Source organism: Pristis pectinata, chromosome 33, assembly GCF_009764475.1.
Source record: "Pristis pectinata isolate sPriPec2 chromosome 33, sPriPec2.1.pri, whole genome shotgun sequence".
Lineage (NCBI taxonomy): Eukaryota > Metazoa > Chordata > Chondrichthyes > Rhinopristiformes > Pristidae > Pristis > Pristis pectinata.
Window position 1 is genome coordinate 12,564,461 of NC_067437.1, and position 22,979 is coordinate 12,587,439.

Here is a 22,979-nt window from a genome sequence, read left to right on the forward strand (position 1 = left end):
AAACTTTTAGCCAATATAACTACCAGCATCAACTCCAAACTGGCTGGTTCTCATTGAAGAGCTGATACCCAAATGTGCTTAGATCTAGTTTTATTTAGTATGAAGTACATAGGAAATAGAGACATGATAAACATGATGGGAGTTAAGGATTAGCAACAGTGACATACTGAGAATGCTAAAGAGCTACTAGTCTATCCCACTAGCACTTTTTCCTCCAAATCTTGAGTTACAATTTCATTTCCATTCTTGCTCAACTGAATGTCACCAACCAGACAAACTAGGTACACTTCACTCTGTAGAACACCAGCAACCTCACAGGTGTGAAAGATTAACACATATTCCTGAGCTCAGCTGCTTTCTGATGGCACATTTACAAGTGTGATTATGCTGACAAGAAAGGCAATGTTAATTCACAATCCTGCCACGAAGTAGCGTCCCTTTCAAAATCTAAACTCAAATTGCTGAAAAGTATTTGAATAACAAAGAATTTACTTCAGTTACATCACTTTTCTCCAGAATGTGGCACTTGTAGAAGCAGTTCATTGTAGAATTCATGGAAATTAAGAGTTCTTTCCAGGGTCTCCGAAAACATGAACACTGTACAACTGTAGATTTAGCTCTAGAATATAGGTGGCCAGCAAAGACAATGCAACCACATTTTAATAAAATTCTTCCACACTACCATTCTACAATATCATCTACCAACTACAACCAGCCAGTGAATGAATAGTTTCACAACAAAAAAAAATGGATGTTAAGAATATACACTTCTATGTAACATTGGGGTATTTTTCTGGCATTATATTTCAATGATTAATATAGACAAGTAGGGAAAGAACTGCTGGTAGACCCAGCATTCTCCACTTAAAAAAATAAATATTCAGTTGTAGAAAAACAAAGGACTGCAGGTGCTGGAATCTAGACGAAAAACACGATGATGCTGGAGGAACTCAGCAGGCCAGGCAGCATCCGTGGAGAAAAGCAGGTGGTCAACATTTTGGGTCAGGACCCTTCTTCAGGACCGAAGATAGGAAAAGGAGAAGCCCAATATATCGGAGGGAAAAGCAGAATAGTGATAGGTGGACAAAAGAGGGGAAGTGGGGTGGGCACAGGGGGGTGATAGGTAGACGCAGGTAAGTGATAGTGATAGGCACGTGTGGGGGAGGAGGGGAGAGCAGATCCACCGGGGGATGGGTCAAAGGGGATTACCTAAAGTGGGAGAATTCAATATTCATGCTGTTAGGCTGCAAGGTTCCAAGACTGAAAATGAGGTGCTGTTCCTCCAGTTTGCACTTGGAATTTTCCTGGCAGGAGGCCGAGGACTGACATATCGGTGTGGGAGGGGGAGTTGAAGTGACTGGCAACGGGAAGATGCAGGTCGCTGTTATGGACAGAGCGCAGGTGTTCTGCAAAACGGTCAGTTGTATATTCAGTCGTAGCCTAGGCAGCAAAGGTGAGATTGAAGTCCGTCTTCAGAACTGTGAAACAAAGCGAATCAGAAAGCATGTTTTGGATGTTTGGCAGTGCACATCTACAATCTTCCAGGGAGTTACCAAGGCAACTACTTCCTACTTTATTTCATAACCAAATGCTGCATCTTAAGGAGAACAAAACAATGAAAAAACAGTTTTGAAATGTTTTCTTTCCAGAGTGTACTACATGGCCTCCTGTGTACAGCTGTTCAGAAATGTTAGAACTAGTTTAGGGTGAAAGGACTGAACCTGCTGGACTCGCATGACAGCTGTGAGAGCCATCAAATGTCGACAGTGGGGCCTCTCAGTACACTGTTTGTCAAAGACCCTTTCAAACAGGTGCAGCAACAGCTTGTACAACCCTATCAGCCTATCTGATAAATGCTGTACAGGTTGCTTGATTACCAAATTAGTGACCTCTGATAAAAGCACAGAAAGTCTAAATGATTTTAATGAAATTATATTTTTATTTCAATTTATTTAGAGTGCTGCACACATGTGGTCACACAGAAAATTACAAATGAGAATTCTAAATACTTGCTCCGAAGTAGTCAGTACATTTACCCCCATTAGTCAACAGGCCAATATGTTCAATTGTTCTGGCTAAAGCTACATTTTGAATGCTCATTTATGGGCATCTTTCACAATGGACAGCCAAATCTTGGGCAAACCCACAATACAAAACAATTGCAGCTGAATGGAGTCAAATCACAGTTAAAAAAAATTAGGGAGGGCCAAAAAAAATCTAGACATCATCTTACTGGTTAACGTTCTGGTCAGTAAGGATTACTCCACAATGAGACCATCAATTACTGCAGCTGATAGCTGTAATGTTCTCAGATGTAGGATTCAGAACATTGTAATAATTCATCAGCTGAAAACCGGGGCTGCTCTGTGAACTGATCTGTTGATTTTCCAATATGTTCCTGGAGTTGGCAGCAACCATATTAACATAAAAAAAGCTCTAGACAATAATACTATGAAGTCAAGTTGTGATTTATGTCAGTTAATTATGAGCTAACTTGGGCAGCAAGATGGAGGAGCAGTTAATATGGCTGCCTACCAGCTCCAGAAATATGGGTTTGACTGTGATCTTGGGTGCTATCTGCACAGTTTGCACATTCTCTTGGTGACCTCATGGTTTTCACCTGGGTGCTTCCATTTCCTCCCAAATCCTAAAGACTGACTAGTAGGTCAATTGGCTTCTGTAGATTACCCCTTGTGGGTTACTACTAATGAATTGATTGGAGTATCTGCATGAGAGCAAGTTGCAGGGGTACTTGGAAAAGAGAACCAGCATGGAACTGATGGGCCTTCTATGCCTGTATAAGTATAATCTCAGATCTTCTGCATAATCATACAACATAAACTGAACATGTAAGATAAATTAATGTTTGGGCAAAGAAGATATGCTTTTTGTTGCTGATGAAATTGTCCCAGTTTGACCACTTGGAAAGATGTCTGAGTGAGCATGAAAGTTCACTCCGTTTAGGGCATTTATGGATACTACACTGCAATGAAATTGCATAGTCAACTAATGTCCTTCAGTCACTCACAATCGTTCTACACTCAATTATATCATGGCCAACCTATATCTTAATTGCTATTTACCTGCTTCGAGTTCTGTAATATTTAATATTTGTTTGCAGCAAAAATTGTTAAATTCAGTTTCTACATTCTCAATTTCCTTTGCCTTGGGTTTTTGGAGGAGGGATCTCCAGATATCCACTATCCTATGTATTTGCTAGTGCTTCCAGACATGACTAAATGGCACAGAAAGTGAAAAAAGTTATTTACAAATGACTTGGCAAATGTTTAAATTCTTGAGAGTGTGGGCAGGTGCAAGGATTTTAGATGATACAGGGGATCACTTCCTTTGGTTGCAGGCTAATTTCATTTAATTATCAGAGCTTAAACCAGCAAACACAAACTATACTCTGGTTCTATGTAATATAATGCTTCCAATACTTTATAGCAGAGACTTCAGCTTTTAAGGATAATAAAGGACCTTTAGACTGATCGCTGGGTTACCTCAGACTGCAGTAGGAGATGACAGCAAATGTCCGCAGATTCACATGTTACCATGGAACCTGCAAATCTTTCATTGGGGAGGGGTTTTTCTACCTCAAATACAGAGTGCCACCAACAGAAAAGTTATACAGGTTCTATTGGTAGCAACAAAATAATTAGATTTTCTTGGGTCTTGCTATACACCAGGTGACTCATGCAAAGAGACAATGCACTTTCATCAAAGGTAATCTCAAATCAAAATCTCATCACAAATTTAAATTTATATTAATTGTGCATTTGCTTTAAAGTCTCATTCATGAACTGCAAACATGCAAATCCTGGGCCATTTTCACCATAATAATAATATAAATAGTGAAGGGTTAGCTAGAATTATGAAGTTATTTTTATATATGATATACAAATATGGCATGGCTGCCCGTTTGTAAGACCAAGCATTCCATATATTTGATTCTTGCTGTGGCTGTAATATAAGTTTCTGTTGATATTAAAATAACTTGATATATAAAATTGAACTTTTTTTTTGCAATGCATCACTATGTAGGATGAACACTAAAGCCTGGATTTTAACTTACTGTGGCGGTTCCAGATACAGGCTGCACATTGGCAATTGTGCCACTCTGTTCCCCAAGGGTCTGACTGGATGCGTAGATGTTCAGACTATGATCTGGGACTGGCGTCTGACCTGTGTAGTCCTGAGTGTGTGGAACAGTGTATTCTGTTGGAATTCCATTCTGTGGAGGAGGAGGAGGAGGGGGGGGAGGGAATGGAACTGTAGCATACGGCTGTACCATAGCGTCTGGGGTGGCTGCTGGCTCCTGGCTACCCTGAAGAAAGATGAATGAAAAATGACATTTGAGGAACGTTTCTTATGACATTCTTGGACAGGGTTTAAATGTGAAGCATTCAATGACCTGACTGACATGATTACATTCAAGACATTAATAACAATTCTGCAAGATTTGTTCTCTCTAGATTATTGAAGCATTATGCCTGCTCATTTTAAAGACCAGATTTTTTTAAATTACTGAAATGTTAGAAATAATGACTTATTCCCTGTAAAGATGAAGTTAAAAACTGCAAATGCTGAATATTTGAAATGCCACAAGAAAGTATCAGAAATATAAAAGTCCTGCAGCATCTGAGAAGAGAATTGGCAGGATAATGCCTGAAGGACATTGGGCATTGAGCCTTGGAAACCTTAACCTGGCTTCGTTTTTGCCCTTTCCAAATGCTGACAGACAATGCATCCTGAGTATTTTCTATTTTTATATATTTGCAGAAGATAACTCTTAAGATTTAGATTAGTGAAACTATATAGCACCTTTTATGGGGGGGGGGGGGAGAGAAAAAAAAAGGATTGAAAAATCAAACCACTTTCAAATCTCTGGTTTTGAGACATAGAATAGGTGATACCAAAAGAATCAAAACAGCACAATGCAACAATCATTCAACTATGTGGCACGGATTTTCAATTGACAGAGTACATGAATGCTGCTTTCAGTAATGACTCTTTGGTTATACTCAACTTGGGTACACTGCAGATGTACACTGTAATGAAGGTAATCAGAGTTCACCAGTCTCATTGCTCATTAATGTCTTTCAAATGGCAGTATCATGTTGGAGTGAATGACTAATACCAATGGAGTAATTGTGCACAACACACAAGAGTACTTTTCTTTGTATGAAAAAGTGCCATAAAACATTGGTTTTCGATTATTTTGTGTGGGATCCCTGCAAATATTAACCCCTTTCCAAACAGGTTGAAAACTCATGCTAAATTTTCGAGCACCATTTCCTATGTCTGACTGATGGCAATGGCGAAAATATTTCATTTTCTCATCACTCGTAGCATGATATACGATACATGGTACAAGATGGTTGACACAGACTCTGTATGCCTGCTTTCATGTTGAGTGACTCGAAGATTTACAGCACATTAATCATGTGGAGACAAAATTGGGGGGGAGGGGAGGGGGAATGACAGAAGAGATGGGAAAAGCTGGGCTTGGGGCTGGCAATAAGTGAGAACACTTTAAACAAAAGGCACAGTGTGACTGTGTGAAGTTCAATTTCCAAGTGTTAACTTCCAGCTCAAGTCCACAAAAATCTTTTAAACATTTTCTCCCCTTAAATCTCATAGTTAAACTGTACATCTGATAGCATGGCCAAATAAATACAAGAGCAATCAATGCAATATTCCTGCCAGTTGGTCAAAGTAAATCTGGGCCTTAGTTATCGAATATGTGTAATGCACTAGGGCTAGATATCTGAAGAAATGAAAGGTCAGCTGGATTGAAAGACTGTGCTTTCACTTCACATCAGAAGACAAAATAACGTCACTAATTGGAATATGCTGACCTCAGGTCCAGTCTTCAATGACCCTCATTAAATTGTTGTCTTGTTTTCTCGCAGCTGCCATGTTGTGTGTGTGAGAGGAAGAAAATATGAAAATACAAAGGATTGTCATGTAGTTGGGGTGGGCACACAATTCTACTACCAAAATGTAACTGCCAGTGAAGAGAGATAATTTGTATTCCACCTTCATCATCAGCACATCATTTCCACCCCACCCCCACCGTCAGAATCGAGAATGAAAACTGGTACTGAAATATTCAGTTTTATCAGCTGTAACACAATACTCCATCATGTGATATTAAATATCTACCAGCCAGAACAATTTAACAGCAACACTTTTTTTTCATACTATTGGATAATTCTTTCAATGTGGGAATGCAACTGAACATTCTCTGAAGGAAAAAGCTTGTTCACATTTGGCAGACCTCAGTGGGTAAACCGTGTTCATCTATAATACAGCTTGAAATAACTGAACGGTAAGAAAGGCATGGACTAATCAGCCTCAATGGAAAAAGACGTTGACATATATAATTTAACTGAAGTTATTGATGAAATCATATAAAGAAAAAGGCCATGAATGTTATATAAAAAAATGAAGTAGTTTTCTATTAAAGTAGTACAATTTGGGATAAAGAACAATGAAATTAAATGCACTCTCAAGGTCAACATTATTAAAGGGAAATAAAGCAATCCAAAAATACAAATTTATAAATCTCTTGAAGTGGGAACCCCAATACACAACACTGTAAAAAGAAAAGGGATTTGAAGGAGAGGGCTTTACTTATAGAGGGATGGATACAAGTTATAAACCAGACCACAGCTGTTGTGCTCCAGGCACCACTTATAGTAAAAATATTACAGTTACGGAGAAGGTGCAACAAATATTCACTAAAATGAAAGACAGTGTAACCTTAAATCTGTCATAATTTTTAATCTGTATTTTGAGTAAAAGGCCGTCTGGTCTGCAGTAACCTTATGAACAGGTATTATATAATGGCAGTCCTTGAGTCTGGATACAACTCACATACAAAGAAAGAAAAATTATGGTTACATCTATAATGTCTGACTTTTCTAATTTTAAAATGCAACCATCAGGATTTGATGACTTTTCCAACTACAGTTTCAACAATTATACACTCCATTTTTATCTATAATTATACTATTCTACCCTTTTCTCTTATTGTTCTAATTCCTTCTGACCAATATTCTCCACTATACAACTGTCATTCAATATCCCCATTCGTCATTAAGATTTACTTTTCATTTCTAATCATTCAAGTTTTGTTCTTTCCTGGGGTTTACTAAATTCTTCATGATTTTACTTTGTAACTGTCTGGCTTTATGCCATTTCTTAGAGTCTTATTATTTTGGTTTAAACACTTTTCTGAAAAGGATTCAGCCTGATTTTTTTTGTATTCTTCAGTCTTAAGATTTTTCATTCTTCTTGTTACAAACCAAACCATGGCTAACAAGAAGGTAAAAATAGTATTAGAACAAAGGAATGTTGCCAAAAAGGATAGTACACAAGAAAATAGGAGTAGGCCACTTAAGCCTGCCCCACCATTCAATATGACCATGGCTGATCTATGCTGGCAGAAGAAGTTCTGCAGATGCTGGAATCTAGAGCAACACACACACAAAGTGCTGGAGGAACTCAGCAGGTCAGGCAGCATCAATGGAGAGAAATGAACAGGCGACATTTCGGGTTGAGACCCTTCATCAGGACTGGAAAGAAAGAGGTCAGAAAAAGAATGGAGGGGGGAGGAGCACAGGCTGGCAGGTGAGAGGGGGAAGCTAGGTGGGTGGGGGGGGAGGGGGGGAGAGGGGAGGGGGAGGGGAGGGGGGGGAGAGGGGGGGAGGGGGAGAGGGGAGGGGGGAGGGGGAGGGGGAGGGGGGAGGGGGAGGGGGGGGGGGGGAGGGGAGGGGAGGGGGAGGGGGAGAGGGGAGATGCAAGAAGCTGAGAGGTGATAGGTTGAAGATCTATGCTGGCCTCCTCTTCCGTGCCAATTCCCCATAGCACTTAATTTCTTGATCTTTCAAATATTCATCTATTTCCATCTTAAATATATCTAATGATCTGTCCTCCACCACCCTCAGCGAGAGAAAATTGCAGAGATTCAAACCCTCTCAGAAGAAAATTCTATGTAGCTCAGTTTTAAATGACAAGCCCCTTATCTTGTGGCTATGTCCCCTTGTTTATGGGGATATCTCAACATCTACCCTGTCAAGCCTCCTTAGGATCTTATGGGTTTGAAATAGGTCACTCCTATTTCTGCTGAAATCCAAGGAATTCAAACCCAAGCTGTAAAGCCTCTCTTGATAGGACAACCCTCTTATCTCAGGAATTAGCCTGGTGAATCTCCTTTGGGACTGCTTCCCATGCTACTATACTTTTTTTTTAAGGCAAGGGGAACAAAACTGGGTGCAGTATTCCAGGTGTGGCCTCACCCAAAACCCTGTATAACTGTAACAAAACCTCATTCTTAAACTTCAACCTCTCAGCAAAAAAGGCCAACATATGGTTTTGCTTCTTAGCTAGATGTTGGACAGAGAACATGACAGCACAGTACTGGCCCTTCAGCCCCCGAAGTTGTGCCGACCTTTTAACCTACTCTAAGATCAATCTAACCATTCTCTCCCATGTACCCCTCCTTTTTCTATCATCCATTTGCCTACCTAAGATTTTCTTAAATGTCCCTTTGTATCTGCCTCTACCGGCACTCCTGGCAGCGCGCTCCATGCACCCACCACTCTGTTTAAAAAAAAACTTGCCTCTGATATCCCCCTTGTACTTTCCTCCAATCACCTTAAAATTATGCCCCTTCATGTTAGCCATTTCCGCACTGGGAAAAAGACTGTGGCTGTCCACTCCATCTATGCCTCTTATCATCTTGTACACCTCAATCAGGTCATCTCTCATCCTCCTCCGCTCCAAAGGGAAAAGCCCTAGCTTGCTCAACCTATCCTCATAAGACATATCATAGGACCTGCCTGCTAACTTTTTCATTTGTGCACCAGAACACCTTGGTCCTAGGTCACCTGAAGAATGGGGAAATTTCAAAATTCAAAGGGTGGCAAAAAAAACTCAGAAGGAAAAGGAAAGAAGAAAAAAGGATAATCAAGCAAGAAACATAAAAGCTTTAACAGATATATAAAAAGGAAAAACAATCAACAAGACAACATGGGTCTCCTACAGGTTCAGACAGGAGAAAATATATTGGAAAATAAGGAAAAGGAAGAGAAATTAAACAAATATTTTGTCTCTGCTTTCAAAGACAACAAAGAAAATCTCTTGTAAATAGAGGACAACTTGACTGAAGTCAATGGGAAGCTGAAAGAAATTAGCAATAGTTAAAAACAAAAGTACTGGTAAAACAAATGGGACTGCAATAAATTCCTAAAAGTTGATGATAAGCATCTGAAGATTGTGAAGATGGAGATAGTGGAGACACTAGCTGCCATTTTCCAAAATTCTACAGATTCTGAAATAATCCCCACAGATTACATGATATCAAATGTAACCCCACACTTAATGAAACGAGACAGGTGTAATGGGGAAGGTACTAGAAACTATTATGAAGCAGTAGCAGGATTAATAGGATAGGGTAGAGTTAACATGGTTTTATGAAAGAAAATCACATTGGACAAACCATGCATGTGGCATATTTGGACTTTCAGATGGCTATTGATAAATTGCCACAGATTTTATTGAACAAACCTGGGATATGCTGGTGTGGATTGAGGATTGGTTAAATTAGGTAGAAAAAGGACTTTTTTGGATTAGTCAGTTACCAAGCTAACCGAGTTCACAGACTAGGGACACTACAGCAAGTTTCACACAACATTAAAGAACAGTGTATTTACTGAAACATTGTGTCAGCCATTTAATTGGAGGTGGGGCAGGCTGCATGACTCACTTTGTACAGCAAAGTCAATTTGCTCTGGAAACAGTTGATTTAAGGAGCAGAGGAAAAAAATAACTACAATTTTTCCTAATAAAAGCAGGGCAACTTCGAGAAAATGCAGATAGTAGAAGATAGTTAAATAGAAATTATGTATAAATTATGCATATTATCAATCTGTTACTTGTTGCAGTGTGACCTCCAAGCTTGATCAGAGAGGAATTAGCTACCATCCCTAGGCTTACACTGACTCTTTTGGGGTCAATACCAGTATGGTTTAGTTTTTGGTGAGTTAACAGAATTAATTTCTCTGTCTCCGGTGACTGCTATTTAAGAGGTTCAGACCAGCCTTGAAAATAAAAAAACAGAATAACAGCCATACAGAAGTAAGTGATGTATCCAAACTCTAATACTCCATTAAAATCTGGCATTATGATCAGCAGAATCATCAAGAGGTCATGGGGAGAAAGACGGGAATTAATTTTCATACAAAGGATGCCATTCCCAAATAATAGTCATATTAAGCATATGTAACTTGGCCTGCACAGAAAAAGAAAACTACTGAGCAGTTTTCTTTAATAAGATCTTGGAAAACTATACTCCTCCAAAAATAATTATCCATAAGTTTATGGTAAAAATGAAAGTGTATTTAGTGATGACATGCACAAACTAATTTTAGCTGAATTCTCATGCCTAATATTGGAAAGGAGTTATATAGTTATTTATAGAAATGCTATAAGCCAGCTTCTAAGTACCCTCCCTGCATTCATTTTTCCTTGTGTAATTATCAGCTCTCATCTGCAATCTTCTGTTTTTCAAAAAAATTAATCTATCAGAGTTGAGATAACATGCGTTCAGTGTAGTTTACTCATTAGCAATATTGAATTTTAAGCAACTTTATTCAAATTGTACTCTTTTCACGTCTGACAGAAGAAATAGTGTTCAAGAATGGACCCATAATGTGAGCGATTGCTATTTGACTGAGAAATGTAGGGGATGTTCTCATGTTAGAAGTATCATCTTTTAGATGGCATTATTTCTCCAACATCCCATTTGGAAATATTTCTCAGCAATGGAAACCAGCAATCTCATTTACCGCTTTGAAGGCTGTATAAAATGGGTGTTGTTTTGACAATTAATTGGCTGTGAAACATTTTGTAATATCCAGAATTTAGGATAAAGCATTATATAAATGCAAATTTTTTTTTCCTCATTCTGGTTACTATCTCAGGTGGGGAAATATTTCACCCAACTGCACAATTCCAACCTTCCACCCCAAATCTGAAAAAAGATTACACAAATATAATACCTTGTATAAATACTGCTGTCAACCAGGTTTCCCTTCCTCAATAACAACCCTAAATGTCAGTAGTCTCATCTGGTGCAGACCACACAGACCCTGCCCTTTGTCACTGGAAAGCCCAGTTCCCCTCCGGAATACTAACTGTGATGAACCAGTTTAAGAGCTTCAGCATAGTCTAACTAGCATCATGACACAAGTATACTGACGCACAGCAGTGATTTAAAGTCAAATCTCAAAATAGCCATTTCAGTTTTGAAAAAAAGATTTAAATCATTTTTTATCATCTACCTGCACTTATCTGTTGGTCTTCATAGACGAATTCAGAAACCTACACTATATTCACGTTATGCAATATAAATGTTAAATATGAGAGTGGTGTGTGAAGATCGTTTTGGCCTTGCTTCTTTCATAAATATTACAAAGGAAAAGGGCCTTGAAATAGTCTTAATAATACCAACCACAACAATGATAATAATAATTGTGTTGCTTTTCAGAGGTTGAATGTCTGAAGAGTACAAATGACAGCTACTCAATAAATGAGTAATGCACAAACCTCATTAGCATTACACAATTCACTTTTAATACAATCAATGGATGGTCATCTGGCTTTTCAGAGTTCAGGGCACTTGGGGTGATTTAACTATTAATCAGCTTAAATTCACTGCCTCAGTTGGTTCTTTGGGGAGGGTGAAGAGGAGTGATGGGGGAGCTGAGGATTTCCAAATAGCTTTGTGCTATGTAAGGCACAGGATTTGCTCATTAAAGGCATGAGGAAGCAAAAGACAACAGAAATTCATATTTAGGTATTATTTGGGGCTTATGCATTGAATACTCTTTAAATATCTTGTGTCATTTATTCTTATTGCAGTGGTTTTCCTGAGATCTGTTGGGGTGAAGGAGGAACATTTGTGTGCCGTATTTTGTTCCATTCTTTACTATCCAAGTAACTTCATCTTGACTGATGGGACGTTAATGGTAACGATTTCCTTCTCAGGAGTGTTTTAAAATGATAATTCCATTGGTCAGCTAAAACTTACCCAGGGAAATTTTAAATTAATTGGCACTGGTTTTCAACTTAATTGAGGCCATAATTCTCTGAAAATTAAAGAAATATGCTTTAATATCCTTACATATTACTGAAATCAGAGTGAAAAAAAATATTTGGTGCATATGGAGTTAACTAAATAAAGAACTCCATCAGTTACACTGAAGAAATTCACAGCATTTGCCAAAGGCAGTCACTAATGAAAAACACATTTCGGCATGCGTCATGCAGAACTTTCCACTGCTGCATTATTCACTTCCAAGATGTCTGGAGCACTCATTACTAAAATACTAAATCTCCTTTGCACAAAATTTAATTTGAGAAATATTGGCTTCTTTGAAACATAAGTTTTTTTTATTTTATTAATGTTAGTGTCAGTTGTATCCAAGGAGGAATGGTTGAATAAACCTTACCTTTCCCTTCTTAGATTCCAGACTTCATTAGTCTCATCATTTTGTACTACTTTGTGGGTGGCAGCAGACATACTCTTACAATCAAGCTACTACAGTAATCCTATGTCATAATTACTCATTAGGAAGAAAAGACTTTCCTGCAAAAAATTACTTTATACATGCCAAAGCAAATACTTTTTCAGGGATCCACAATTCCTAATTAATGTACTTTAATAAAACACTTGGACTCCACAGTAAAAGAATGAAACAAGGAAGAAAAATGAGAGGAATATATTCACCTGAATATATATTCTCATATTCAGTTCATAGACAAGACCACCACCACCCTTCCCACAAAAGTATTAATTATCAGTTTAACAAAAAACACTAGTTCCTCCTTGTAAGCTCCCTCATTATGCCTTGGTCTCAAGTACAAGGTTACTTAAAAAGAGCTGCAGTCACACCTAGGCAGAGGTTGCACTGAGCTGTCCATTATGAGGTGTGGTAGCAGTTTATGGCTTTCATGCCTTCAAACTATTTAATCCGAAAGAAAGAATCTGGTTCCTTCACAAAATAAACAGTAAACCACAAACAACAGTCAGAGATCATCTTTCTAATAGGCTTGGTATCCATGTGTCATTAACCAGACTAGGACACAATCTCTCAAACTGTGGCAATCTAGTATTTGCAGTTAAATGGGTACTCTTCATATACAAATCTGCATTATGGAGGCCAACACTAAATTGGACAGCAAAGTCCAAAGTGGCTAATTCCAATATTCTGTCAAAACACCTGCTGATGTACTCCAATGTAGGTTCCTGGATAATGATCAGCAAAGGTTTTGTTTCAGCCAAAAACAAAATCAATTAAAGCATTCTGCAAACTCCTAGAAACACTGAGGTCAATTGCAGCACCCAGAAAACTCCAGGGGACAATGAAGTCAATTGCAGCACCCTGCAACACCAAGGAACAAAGTAGTCAATTTACAGTGCCTGCAAACGCCAGGTAGTACTTGGGTCGAATGCAAATGTCCAGGAACACAGGTCAACTGTAGCACATGGTAACCTTATCAGAGACCAAGAACCTTGCAAGACTGCATGAATCATACATTTCTTTACCTATTAGTCTTTCCAATTTTGCACAACAATATTTTACATTTTATTTCCTTACCTCAGATTTTTCCCAAAGAGGGAGCATTACAAGTGGGCTGGAATACTACCGTATTTTGAAACAAAACTTATCTTTTTTCTTATAGTCAGTGCTCTGACGGATTCTGTTCAAACCTTCTCACCTAATTAGCACATGCAATTCAACTTTTAAATTTCCTGGATAGAATATGACCAGTTAGAAAAATTAGTTGCCTCACTTCCAATAACAGACTTTTTTCAGTGACCAGCTATCAATAACTTGTTCAAACCAGGAGTCAGAAACAATCATTCTGGATCAAAAAAATGCAGTTCATTTTCAGGTATATGAATCTATCACTCTCCACCCTTTACTGAGTTCGCAGTTTGTCCTATCACACCTTATTAGAAACTTCACTCATGGCATTTTCCTAAACTGTTAAATTTATCATAAGGTGGTATTTTCTTTCTGATGTAATGAGGTCTGTATATATTTTAGACTTATTTCCTGTTGAGAATTTACCAGGTTTATAATGCTACAACGAACAAGACAAGTGTAGCACTTGCATGCCCATTTCATTCAGAGCAACCACTCTCTTGTAACTCATTTATGCTTCATATTAGAACACAACTAAGTATTTAGAGGTGTCAACTATGTTTGGTGAATCCACCCCATTCAGAATGCCTTACATTCTAATCAGGAAAGAGTAAACTGCAAAGGCCCAATCTTCATGTCTCACCAACACAGAAAATGCTGGAGGAACTCAGCGTTCAGGGCAGCTGTTTTGGGTCGAGACCTTTCAACTGTAGTCCAGATGTAGGGTCTCGACCCAAAATGTCGACCGTCCATTTCCCTCCATAGATGCTGCCTGACCCGCTGAATTCCTCTGGCTTTTTGTGTAATGCTCCAGATTCCAGCATCTGTAGTCTTTTGTGTCTTCATGTCTCACCAGCCTGTCAAGCACATCTTTAATTATTTTGCAGTTTCTTATACAGAAAAGGAAATCAAATAAATTCATTTTCCAAAAAAAAATTGTATTTAAGAATAAATCTCTCCACTAAAAGTTTGTCCTATCAGCAATTCAGGTTTGAATAATCTCAATTTTGCCCCATTTTTCGAAGTTCTGGCTGTAGTGGCTAGGCTGAATGCTGTTTGCAACAACCCAAGAAAAGCAGTTTATCATCAAGGGGAAGGCTCAGAGTAAATGACAGCCTTGGCTGCAATTTGATCCTAGTACCACAGCAGCAATATGCAGAATTAGCTACACTACTTGGCCACCTTCATTTAAGAGGCTTTAAAAGACTAATGATTGTTCCTGGAAGAGCAGAGGCTGCTGCATCCAATAAAGAACTGATTACATTTTCTTGGGCAATTAAAGAATCAAATCCAAACCACTCTTTCAGTAAATAAAGGATTTGTTACCGTTCTAAAATACAAGGCAATTTGTGCAGGATTACTATTTTTTTTCCATGCACCTGAACTAAAGAGGCCACTAGGTTTACTGGAAATGTAACCAAAGAAGCTGATTTCAACTAGATGAAAAGGAGAAACCAGCCAAGAACATTTCCACTCTCCCAATCTGAATCTCTCCACAAAATCATTTATGTTTATCTGTCTGATTTCAGCATCCCTGAGGTTCAGGCAGAGCTGGATGATATTGTATTCAGACATGAGTAAGTAGTCTGGGATAGATTTGCTCCACTGGGAATGTTAACACTACTGCTATACTCATCTATAAAATGTTTTTCTGGAAGAAATGAACAATAATTATCCAAATTTGAAGCAGGCACTTTCTGATAAGTGAATTAAGAATATACAGTCACCTTCAGCCTTTCTTTTAATGTGTCAATTCACCTCAATCCACAGGTATCTGCTGGCAATAAACCAGGAGAATGGACCTAGACTGTAACCATAATTTGTAGTCAGCAAAAGGCTATCACCCGTTCACCTCAGAAGCCGTCAGATCTTTGCACTACTGAGTTTGGGACTCAGATTAAGAAATAGCTCAAACTGGAAAATTCAAGTGAGACACACTCCATGTTCTTAATACTCAAGTTTGAAGCTCATATCAGATTGCAAAATATAATAAACTCTTCTTTATCTGGTATTTATGCATCCGGAATTCTCATGCAACCGGCAAAAATTTCTAAGAATATTAACCAATTTCATATTATTTTCAAAATGCAAAATAGGCGTGAAAAATACATTCTTAGTTTATTTTTGTTTAGTGCAGTCGTAGGTCGATTAGTAGCAACATCTTTGAAGATTTGGCACTTCATGTAATGGTGAGTATAGTCATTCATTTGATTTATTTTGCTGTATTTTACATTAATACTGCTTAGGCTTAAAATAAAGAATTGCAGAGTTAAATATTGTTATTTAAAAGGATAAGGAAATGAAATATAGTTCAGCAATTTACTTAAAGGTTTTTTGAGCAATTCTGATGCAACTGGCACCCCCCGTTTCCCATGGATGCCTGATGGCTGAGAGTATATGATACTAGTAATTGTTCTGACAACACCATCCAGTGGAAACTTCTAATTCCAGCAGAATCCCAGAAATTTGAAAAGGACAAGAACTGATTGTTCTTTTTTAATAAATTAGAAACTTAAACTGGATCCAATGTACTTTGTGCTCCTTCCCACTTTCTTTCTCAACTTCATTTTAAAACACAGAGTCAATGTTGGAAATGGTATATATAAAAAAAATGAGAAGCTGTGCTTTTAAAGCAAGTCAACATGGCCATTCCACCCAAGTGTAGATCTGATCAAAGTTTAAACTTCTAAAATGTAAACTATTCATTTTTATATTGGGACATTATTCACGTACCACCCAGTTTAGCTGAACACAAAGGAAAACAAGACCAAAGTTCTTATCCCTCAAGTGAAGTTGCCAGTACATTTGCATTGGTTCATTTCTTCAAAAACAAATGTTCCTAATAGTGTCAGAGATAAATTTCTCTGACTTATACTGAGGTTGTTAATCACGTTGCTTCTGAATCAAGAGTTTGTAGGTTCAAGTTCCACCTGAGAGCCTGGAACACAAAATACTGGGATGACACTCTGGTGCAGTACTGAGTATTACTACACTATCAGTACAATATGTGGAACTGAAGTCTCATCTGCACTCAGGTGGAAACAAGAAATCCCATGGCACCATTTAGAAAAAGACCAGGTGTTGTCCCTGGGGTCCTGACCAAGTGACCATCAATCATCACTTGTGAACAGATTGCCCAGTCTTTATCACATGCTGTTTCTGTGCACTCTTTATGCACAAGCCTGCTGTAACATCCCCTATGTCATAACAGCGTAATCAATGGGATACTTAATGAAGTTTGGTCAAAGGTTTTTTGGATATTCTGTTAAAGACACTGTAGAGATTGCATGCATCTCTTTCATTACACCACATCCAGTTCATTACAAAATTTATTTGGAACCAGTATTTCTTGTATTTGGAGGCTCTTCCCAAAAATTGTCAGTGAGCCTTTACTGTTTACTAAGTAAAATGACTAGGAGGTAAATTGAATCAAGATACACCATTAAAATGTGTCGTAAGCTGTTGTATGTCACTGACAAGGCAATGTCATATCCATCCCTGTTGCCCCAAAGATTCAACCAAGTAGAATCACACAGCATAGATCAGGTAGGGGGTAGTAAATCAGCTTTCCCAAAAGACCATCCTCAGTCCTTAATTCAATTTCATGATGTGGTGGAATCCAAAAGTCCCAGATACTAGTCCAGTATCTTAACCATTATACAAAGATAGCCCGTTGAGAAAAATTACTCTCTCCTTCTCCTCCGCAAACAAAAATAATTTTAAATCACTTCTTCAAGGACGTTATTTTCTATTAACGTCAAGGAAATAATTCAACTTTGATTCTGTGTTTTCTGATCATCAATGATCATATCCTCAACATTTGACACTTCTGACATTATCACTGGAATCTCTTCTGGACTGTTCTAAACACCAGTCCTTTATTCAAATGATGAGTAGGACTTTGTGCTTGTCTTTCATTAGATGTCTAAATTAATTCCACAATTAAACCACATCTCCTGGAATCAAATTCAAATCACTGAAGAGGCAGCCTTTCAGCTCATCATGCCAGTGCCAGCTCACTGAAGCAGTTCTCCAATTAGTCGCACTCCCTTGTTCTTTCCTCATGGCCCTGCAATTGTTTCTCCTTCAAGAACTGGTCCAAGTCCCCAAATTCGACATTCACAGCATTGGATTAATCCACAATCTCACTGGCTGGGACCAATCAATACTGACAAATTGCTTGAAGCAGCAACATTTAAAGACAACATTTAGGTGTCGTGTACCTTTCACAACCATGATTTCCCAGACAACACTGGGGAGAAAATTAATCACCAACTCCAAGAATCTATTGCCAGGGTGGTTGTCCAAATCCAAGTATACTTGATCCTCACTCAGAAATTTATGAACAGAAAAAAATATACCTGCTTAGTTATAACTAACTAAATAAAGACCAAATAAGTAAGGACAGCATTGTGGTGCAGCTAGTAGTGCCGCTGCCTCACATTGCCAGAGATCAGAGTTCAATCTAACCCTGGGTCCTATCTGTCTGGAGTTTGCAGGTTCTTCATAATCCTGTGGGTGTCCTCCAGATGCTTCTGTTTCCACCCATTTCCCAAAGACAAGCAAGTTGGTGGGTTAGCTGGCATAGTGTGAGTGAATTGATGAGAATGTGGGGATAGTAAAAAGTGGGATTAATGTAGGATTAGTGGAAATGGGTGGCTGATGGTTGCCATGGACTCAGTGGGTTGAAGGGCCTATTTCCATGCTGTATCCATCCATGACTTTGACAAATTTGTTTAAAAGGATTACACAGGCATGATGGGATGTATATTATGTGATGCATCTTTCAATGACTTTGTTTCCAGATGTAGTCTAATTGTGGAGCTAATTCTTCAGCCATCTGAAGAAAGGCAAGTACAGTTATAACTAAGCAGGTATATTTTTTTCTCTTGTCATTTTGAATAAAGGCAGGATGCTCTGAACAATTCATACATTTACCTTTAGCAATACAACCTACAACATACAATACCAGATCAAGAGTAGTGGTAGGACTGGCTGTTTCAAAGAACCATTGCAGGTACAATGGTCACCTCCTGGCTGTATTAGGAGAATCTGGTTAAGCATGAGGGAGAAAAGAGGTCATACTAACATGGTTAAAGTAAGGTAGGTGCAGACTGCTTTGGAGCAATAAATAGAAATAATAGAAAGACACTCCAGTGACCGCTTAGGCCTGCTCTGCCTTTGCCCAAGGTCCATTTTACAGTCTGATCCTCATATCTTCAGGTTCCTTTAGTGTTCAAACTATTAATCCCACTCTTCAAAGTACTGAACAACTGAGCATCCACTGCCCTCTTAAGATAGAGAATTTCAAAGATTCACAACCCTTGCTCGAAAAAAATTCTCATCTTTGTCTTAAATGGCCAACTTCAGGGACTATGCCCTCCAAGTTTTAGCTTCAACAGCTGGAGGGAACAGTCTATAGGTATCTATCCCGTCAATGCTTTTCAGGATCTTGTATGTCTCAATGGCTCATACTTTTATAAACTTCAATAAATAAATGTCAGATTTACTCTCTTTGTAGGACAACCTTCCACCGTGTGCATCTAGAATGCACCGACTCTGCATATTCTCTTCACAGACACCGAAACTGTACACATTATGCCAATGAAGTTGCACCAAAGTCCTGCAGAATTTCAGCAAGACTTCCTTACGTTTGTACACCAAACCACTTACAATAAAGGCTTGCTGTACCTGCATATTTTCCTACTATGTCTTATGAACCAAATTATCAAGATCCCTCTGTAGAGCAACATTTACTTATTTTTCACCATTTAAAAAGCATTCTTTCCACTCTTCCTACTGAAGTGCATAATTACACAATTTCCTATATTATTCTCCCTCTCGTCCACTAACTTAACCTGTCTTGACTGCCTGCAGACTCTGAATTCTCCCAACAGATCACTTCCCCTTAAGACCTTTGTATCATCAGCAAACTTAGTTGGAAAGACAAGAGTGCAATTTAGCCAAGTCATTAATATAATCAGTGAACAGCTGAGGTGCCAGTACTGATCCCTGTGCCATCTTTTTAGTAGTCAGCCAACCTGAAAATGACTAGTTTATTCCTATTCTGCTTTGACCTTTAAACAATCCTCTATCAAGTCTGATATGTTACCTCCAATTCCATGATTCATCTTTTATGTAAATCTTTATCTAGAATCTTATCCAATATTGCTCAAAAACCAAAATGTATCACATCCACTGGCTCCCTTTTCTACCCTTCTAGTTACATACCAAAAATACTTAACTAGATTTGTCAAACACAATTTCCCATTTATAAAACCATACTGACTCTACCTAACTATATTATGAGTATTAACATCAGCAAAAGCAGTAATGCTCATTGAACTTACAGCATGAAACAGGCCAATGTAATTAACTTACTCGATGCCTGAGGGTTTTTATTTCCAATGCTACAGATTATATCCAATTTTTTAAAAAACTTGCCTCTATGCAATCTAACTAACAGCAGTTCCAATAACTAAGTGGATTGAGGGCATTGCATCATTGGCAGAATACACATTTTCCTTTAGGATTGTATATACAATGACTAAGTTTCAAATGAGTATAAGAATCCAAAGATAAGCTAAAACTCCTTTTACTTGCAGCACCCAAACTTGCAAAATTTCCCAGTGTAGAAATTCATTCAAAGCATGTCAAAGATATACCCCCTTAACTAACTAATTAATCACACAGCTGGGACATGGAACCTACAACTAGAGCTTGTACAGAAAAAATAAATCCAATTCATTTGCTAAAAAACAATGGAGATCAAAAAAACTACGAGTTCATTTAATTAAAAATCCAACTTGCACCAATAGAACATACTTGAAGTAAGAATGTGTCTTTTAAAATATCTACCAAAATCTGGCAGTGCAGCACATTTCAGTTTGTCACCTGCTAGATAAAGGTACTGCCTAGTGCAGAATGAAGCTGAAGATGTATATTCCACCCCCAGTCTATGAAGTAACTTGTGCCAGCCAGGACATGCAACAGGCTTCAGTGCTCCTAGCTCAGGAACAAAAGGAGAGGGATGTACAAAAAAATTCGAAAGGACTCTAACCAGTTTGTTATTTGGCAATTACCAATTAAATTTCTTGTGTGAGGGTAGAAGATAGAGGAGGTTTTATTCGGCATTATGGTTTGTGTGATTGGATAACTAGGACACATTCAATGAAGGCATCAAAACTTTAATCTCCACTCCAACAACCAACCTTCTCAGATCAGGCTGGCCCACCTTCCTGATTGTAGGACCAATGATCTGCAAAGGAATAGTGTTGGGACTGCAGGGTGGAAACATGACATATTTTTGCTGAATTTTCAAGGACTATAACCACTTGACCCCTCTTTTCATTGTCAACGCACATCCCAATTTTCAAACTTGCTCTCTGAGTGATGTCAGATTGAGAACTTGTTAGTGTATATTGAAAATTGTGGTTGCAAACAATCATGCTAAAATTCTGTAGGAATGGTAATTGGGTTGCTCACTATCCTTCCTGGATTATCTAAATTTACTAGAACATAATACCTTCATGTGAACATATCAATAATTAAGCAGCCACAGAACACATTTTAAAAGGAATATGTTAAATTATTCAATTCAATGCAACTTGCATGTATGGTAGGTAGATTACTCACATGGCCAGTTTTCCTAAATATAAACCTGGTGGTAAGATTGTGGATTTCCCTGACTTCCTCCTACCACAAATTGCCATACCACCTTATCTCAGAATTCTGACAAATTGACCTGAAACATTAGCTCTGCTTCTCTTTCCACAGAACCTGCCTGACCTGTTGAGTGTTTCCAGCATTTTCTGTCATTGGGGAAGGCTAGGGTTTTGGTGAAGGGACACAGAAAATTGAAAAAAAACAAAACAATAATAGAGTAGCAAAATGGTAAAGACAACTAAGTCTGTCAGGAAAAAGCAGGAAAAAGCTGAGTACAACTCCAATTAGCATCAGTAGGAGCTGGGAGGGGGTGTGGTGGTGAGGAATGGTAAAAAGACAAAACTGAAAGCTCTTTATCTGAACACACAATATAGCAAGGTAGCTGAATTAATGGCACAAATTAATGCGGATGATTCAAAAGCCATTCCAGAGGCATGGTGACAAATTAACAAAGGTTGGGAATTAAAAATTCCAGAATACTTAGGTTTTATTTTAATGAAGAAGGTGTAGGCAAAATGGAGATGGAGGCAGGAAGACCTGATGGCTGAGCTGAAAAGCAGGAAGGGCAGAAAAAAAATGGTGGGTGTTTATATAGGGTCTCTCTCCAGTAGGGAATGCAGGGAATCAGGATATTAGACATGCATGTAACAAGGAAAGTACAATAAACATGGGGGAACTTTAATCTACAAATAGTGCCGGCAAACCAAATAATCCATAATGGTGTGGAGGAAGAATTCATGCAGTTTTTTAGATCAGTATGTTTAAGAACCAATAAGGCAACAGGCTATTTTATATTTAGTACTGTGTAATGACAAAGGGTTGACTGATGATCTGATAGCTAAGGGGCCATTTAGAGAACAGTGATCATAACGTGCAAACGTTTTAATAAAAAAAAATTGAAAGTGATTTACTTCAATACTTCAGTCTGAAACTGAGGTCTTAAATCTGAATCAAACCCAAACTAAGGTGGCACGAGGTGTGAACTGGCCACGGTAGATGGGGAATCTAAATTAAGAAGTATGACTGTAAAAAAAAGCAATGGCTAACATTCAAAGAATCAATGCATGGTTTACAAGTAATATATATTTATGGCAAAAAAAAAGGGAAATGTAGTTGATGCATGGATATTAAAAAAAGCTAAAGATGTTAAAACATCAAAAAGGCAAAAGCCAATAATGTTGCCAAAAGCGCAGCAAGCTTGAGGATGGGGAATATTTCATAATTCAGCACAGAGGCCAGGGCATTAACAAAGAAATGGAAAGAAGAATATGAGAGTAGGCCAGAGTGAAACATCAAAACATATGGTAAGAGCTTCTACGTTTATGTAAAAAGGAAATTATTACATGGGCCCCTCATACACTGAGACAAAAGTATACTGGAGAATCAAAAAATGGAAGAGAAAGTAAAGAAATATTTGTGACAGTCTTCACCGAAGACACAGAAAATAATGTCCAGGGTGAAGTGAACAAGGCACAAAGAAATTAAGATTATTTTGTCCAATACTATTCTGTTACTGATGACACTGAAGGACAGTAAATTCCCAGGCCCTGATGATTCTTCATTAAAGGGTTTTGAACAAGATGGCTATAGAGC

The 22,979-nt window shown here is 38.2% G+C and overlaps 1 protein-coding gene across 5 annotated transcripts in view; it reads right to left on the reverse strand.

The window, feature by feature from the left end:
• The window catches only part of LOC127585464 (RNA binding protein fox-1 homolog 2-like), a 240,821-nt gene that overhangs the window by 56,192 nt on the left and 161,650 nt on the right, over positions 1–22,979 (reverse strand). For 4 of the 5 annotated variants that reach the window (XM_052042929.1, XM_052042928.1, XM_052042931.1 and 1 more), the window contains one exon: positions 4,076–4,327. The exons of the other annotated variant lie outside the window; for it this stretch is intronic. In XM_052042929.1, coding sequence (XP_051898889.1) covers positions 4,076–4,327 — 252 coding nt within the window. The remainder of the gene's footprint in view (positions 1–4,075; positions 4,328–22,979) is intronic. 5 annotated transcript variants of the gene reach the window in all.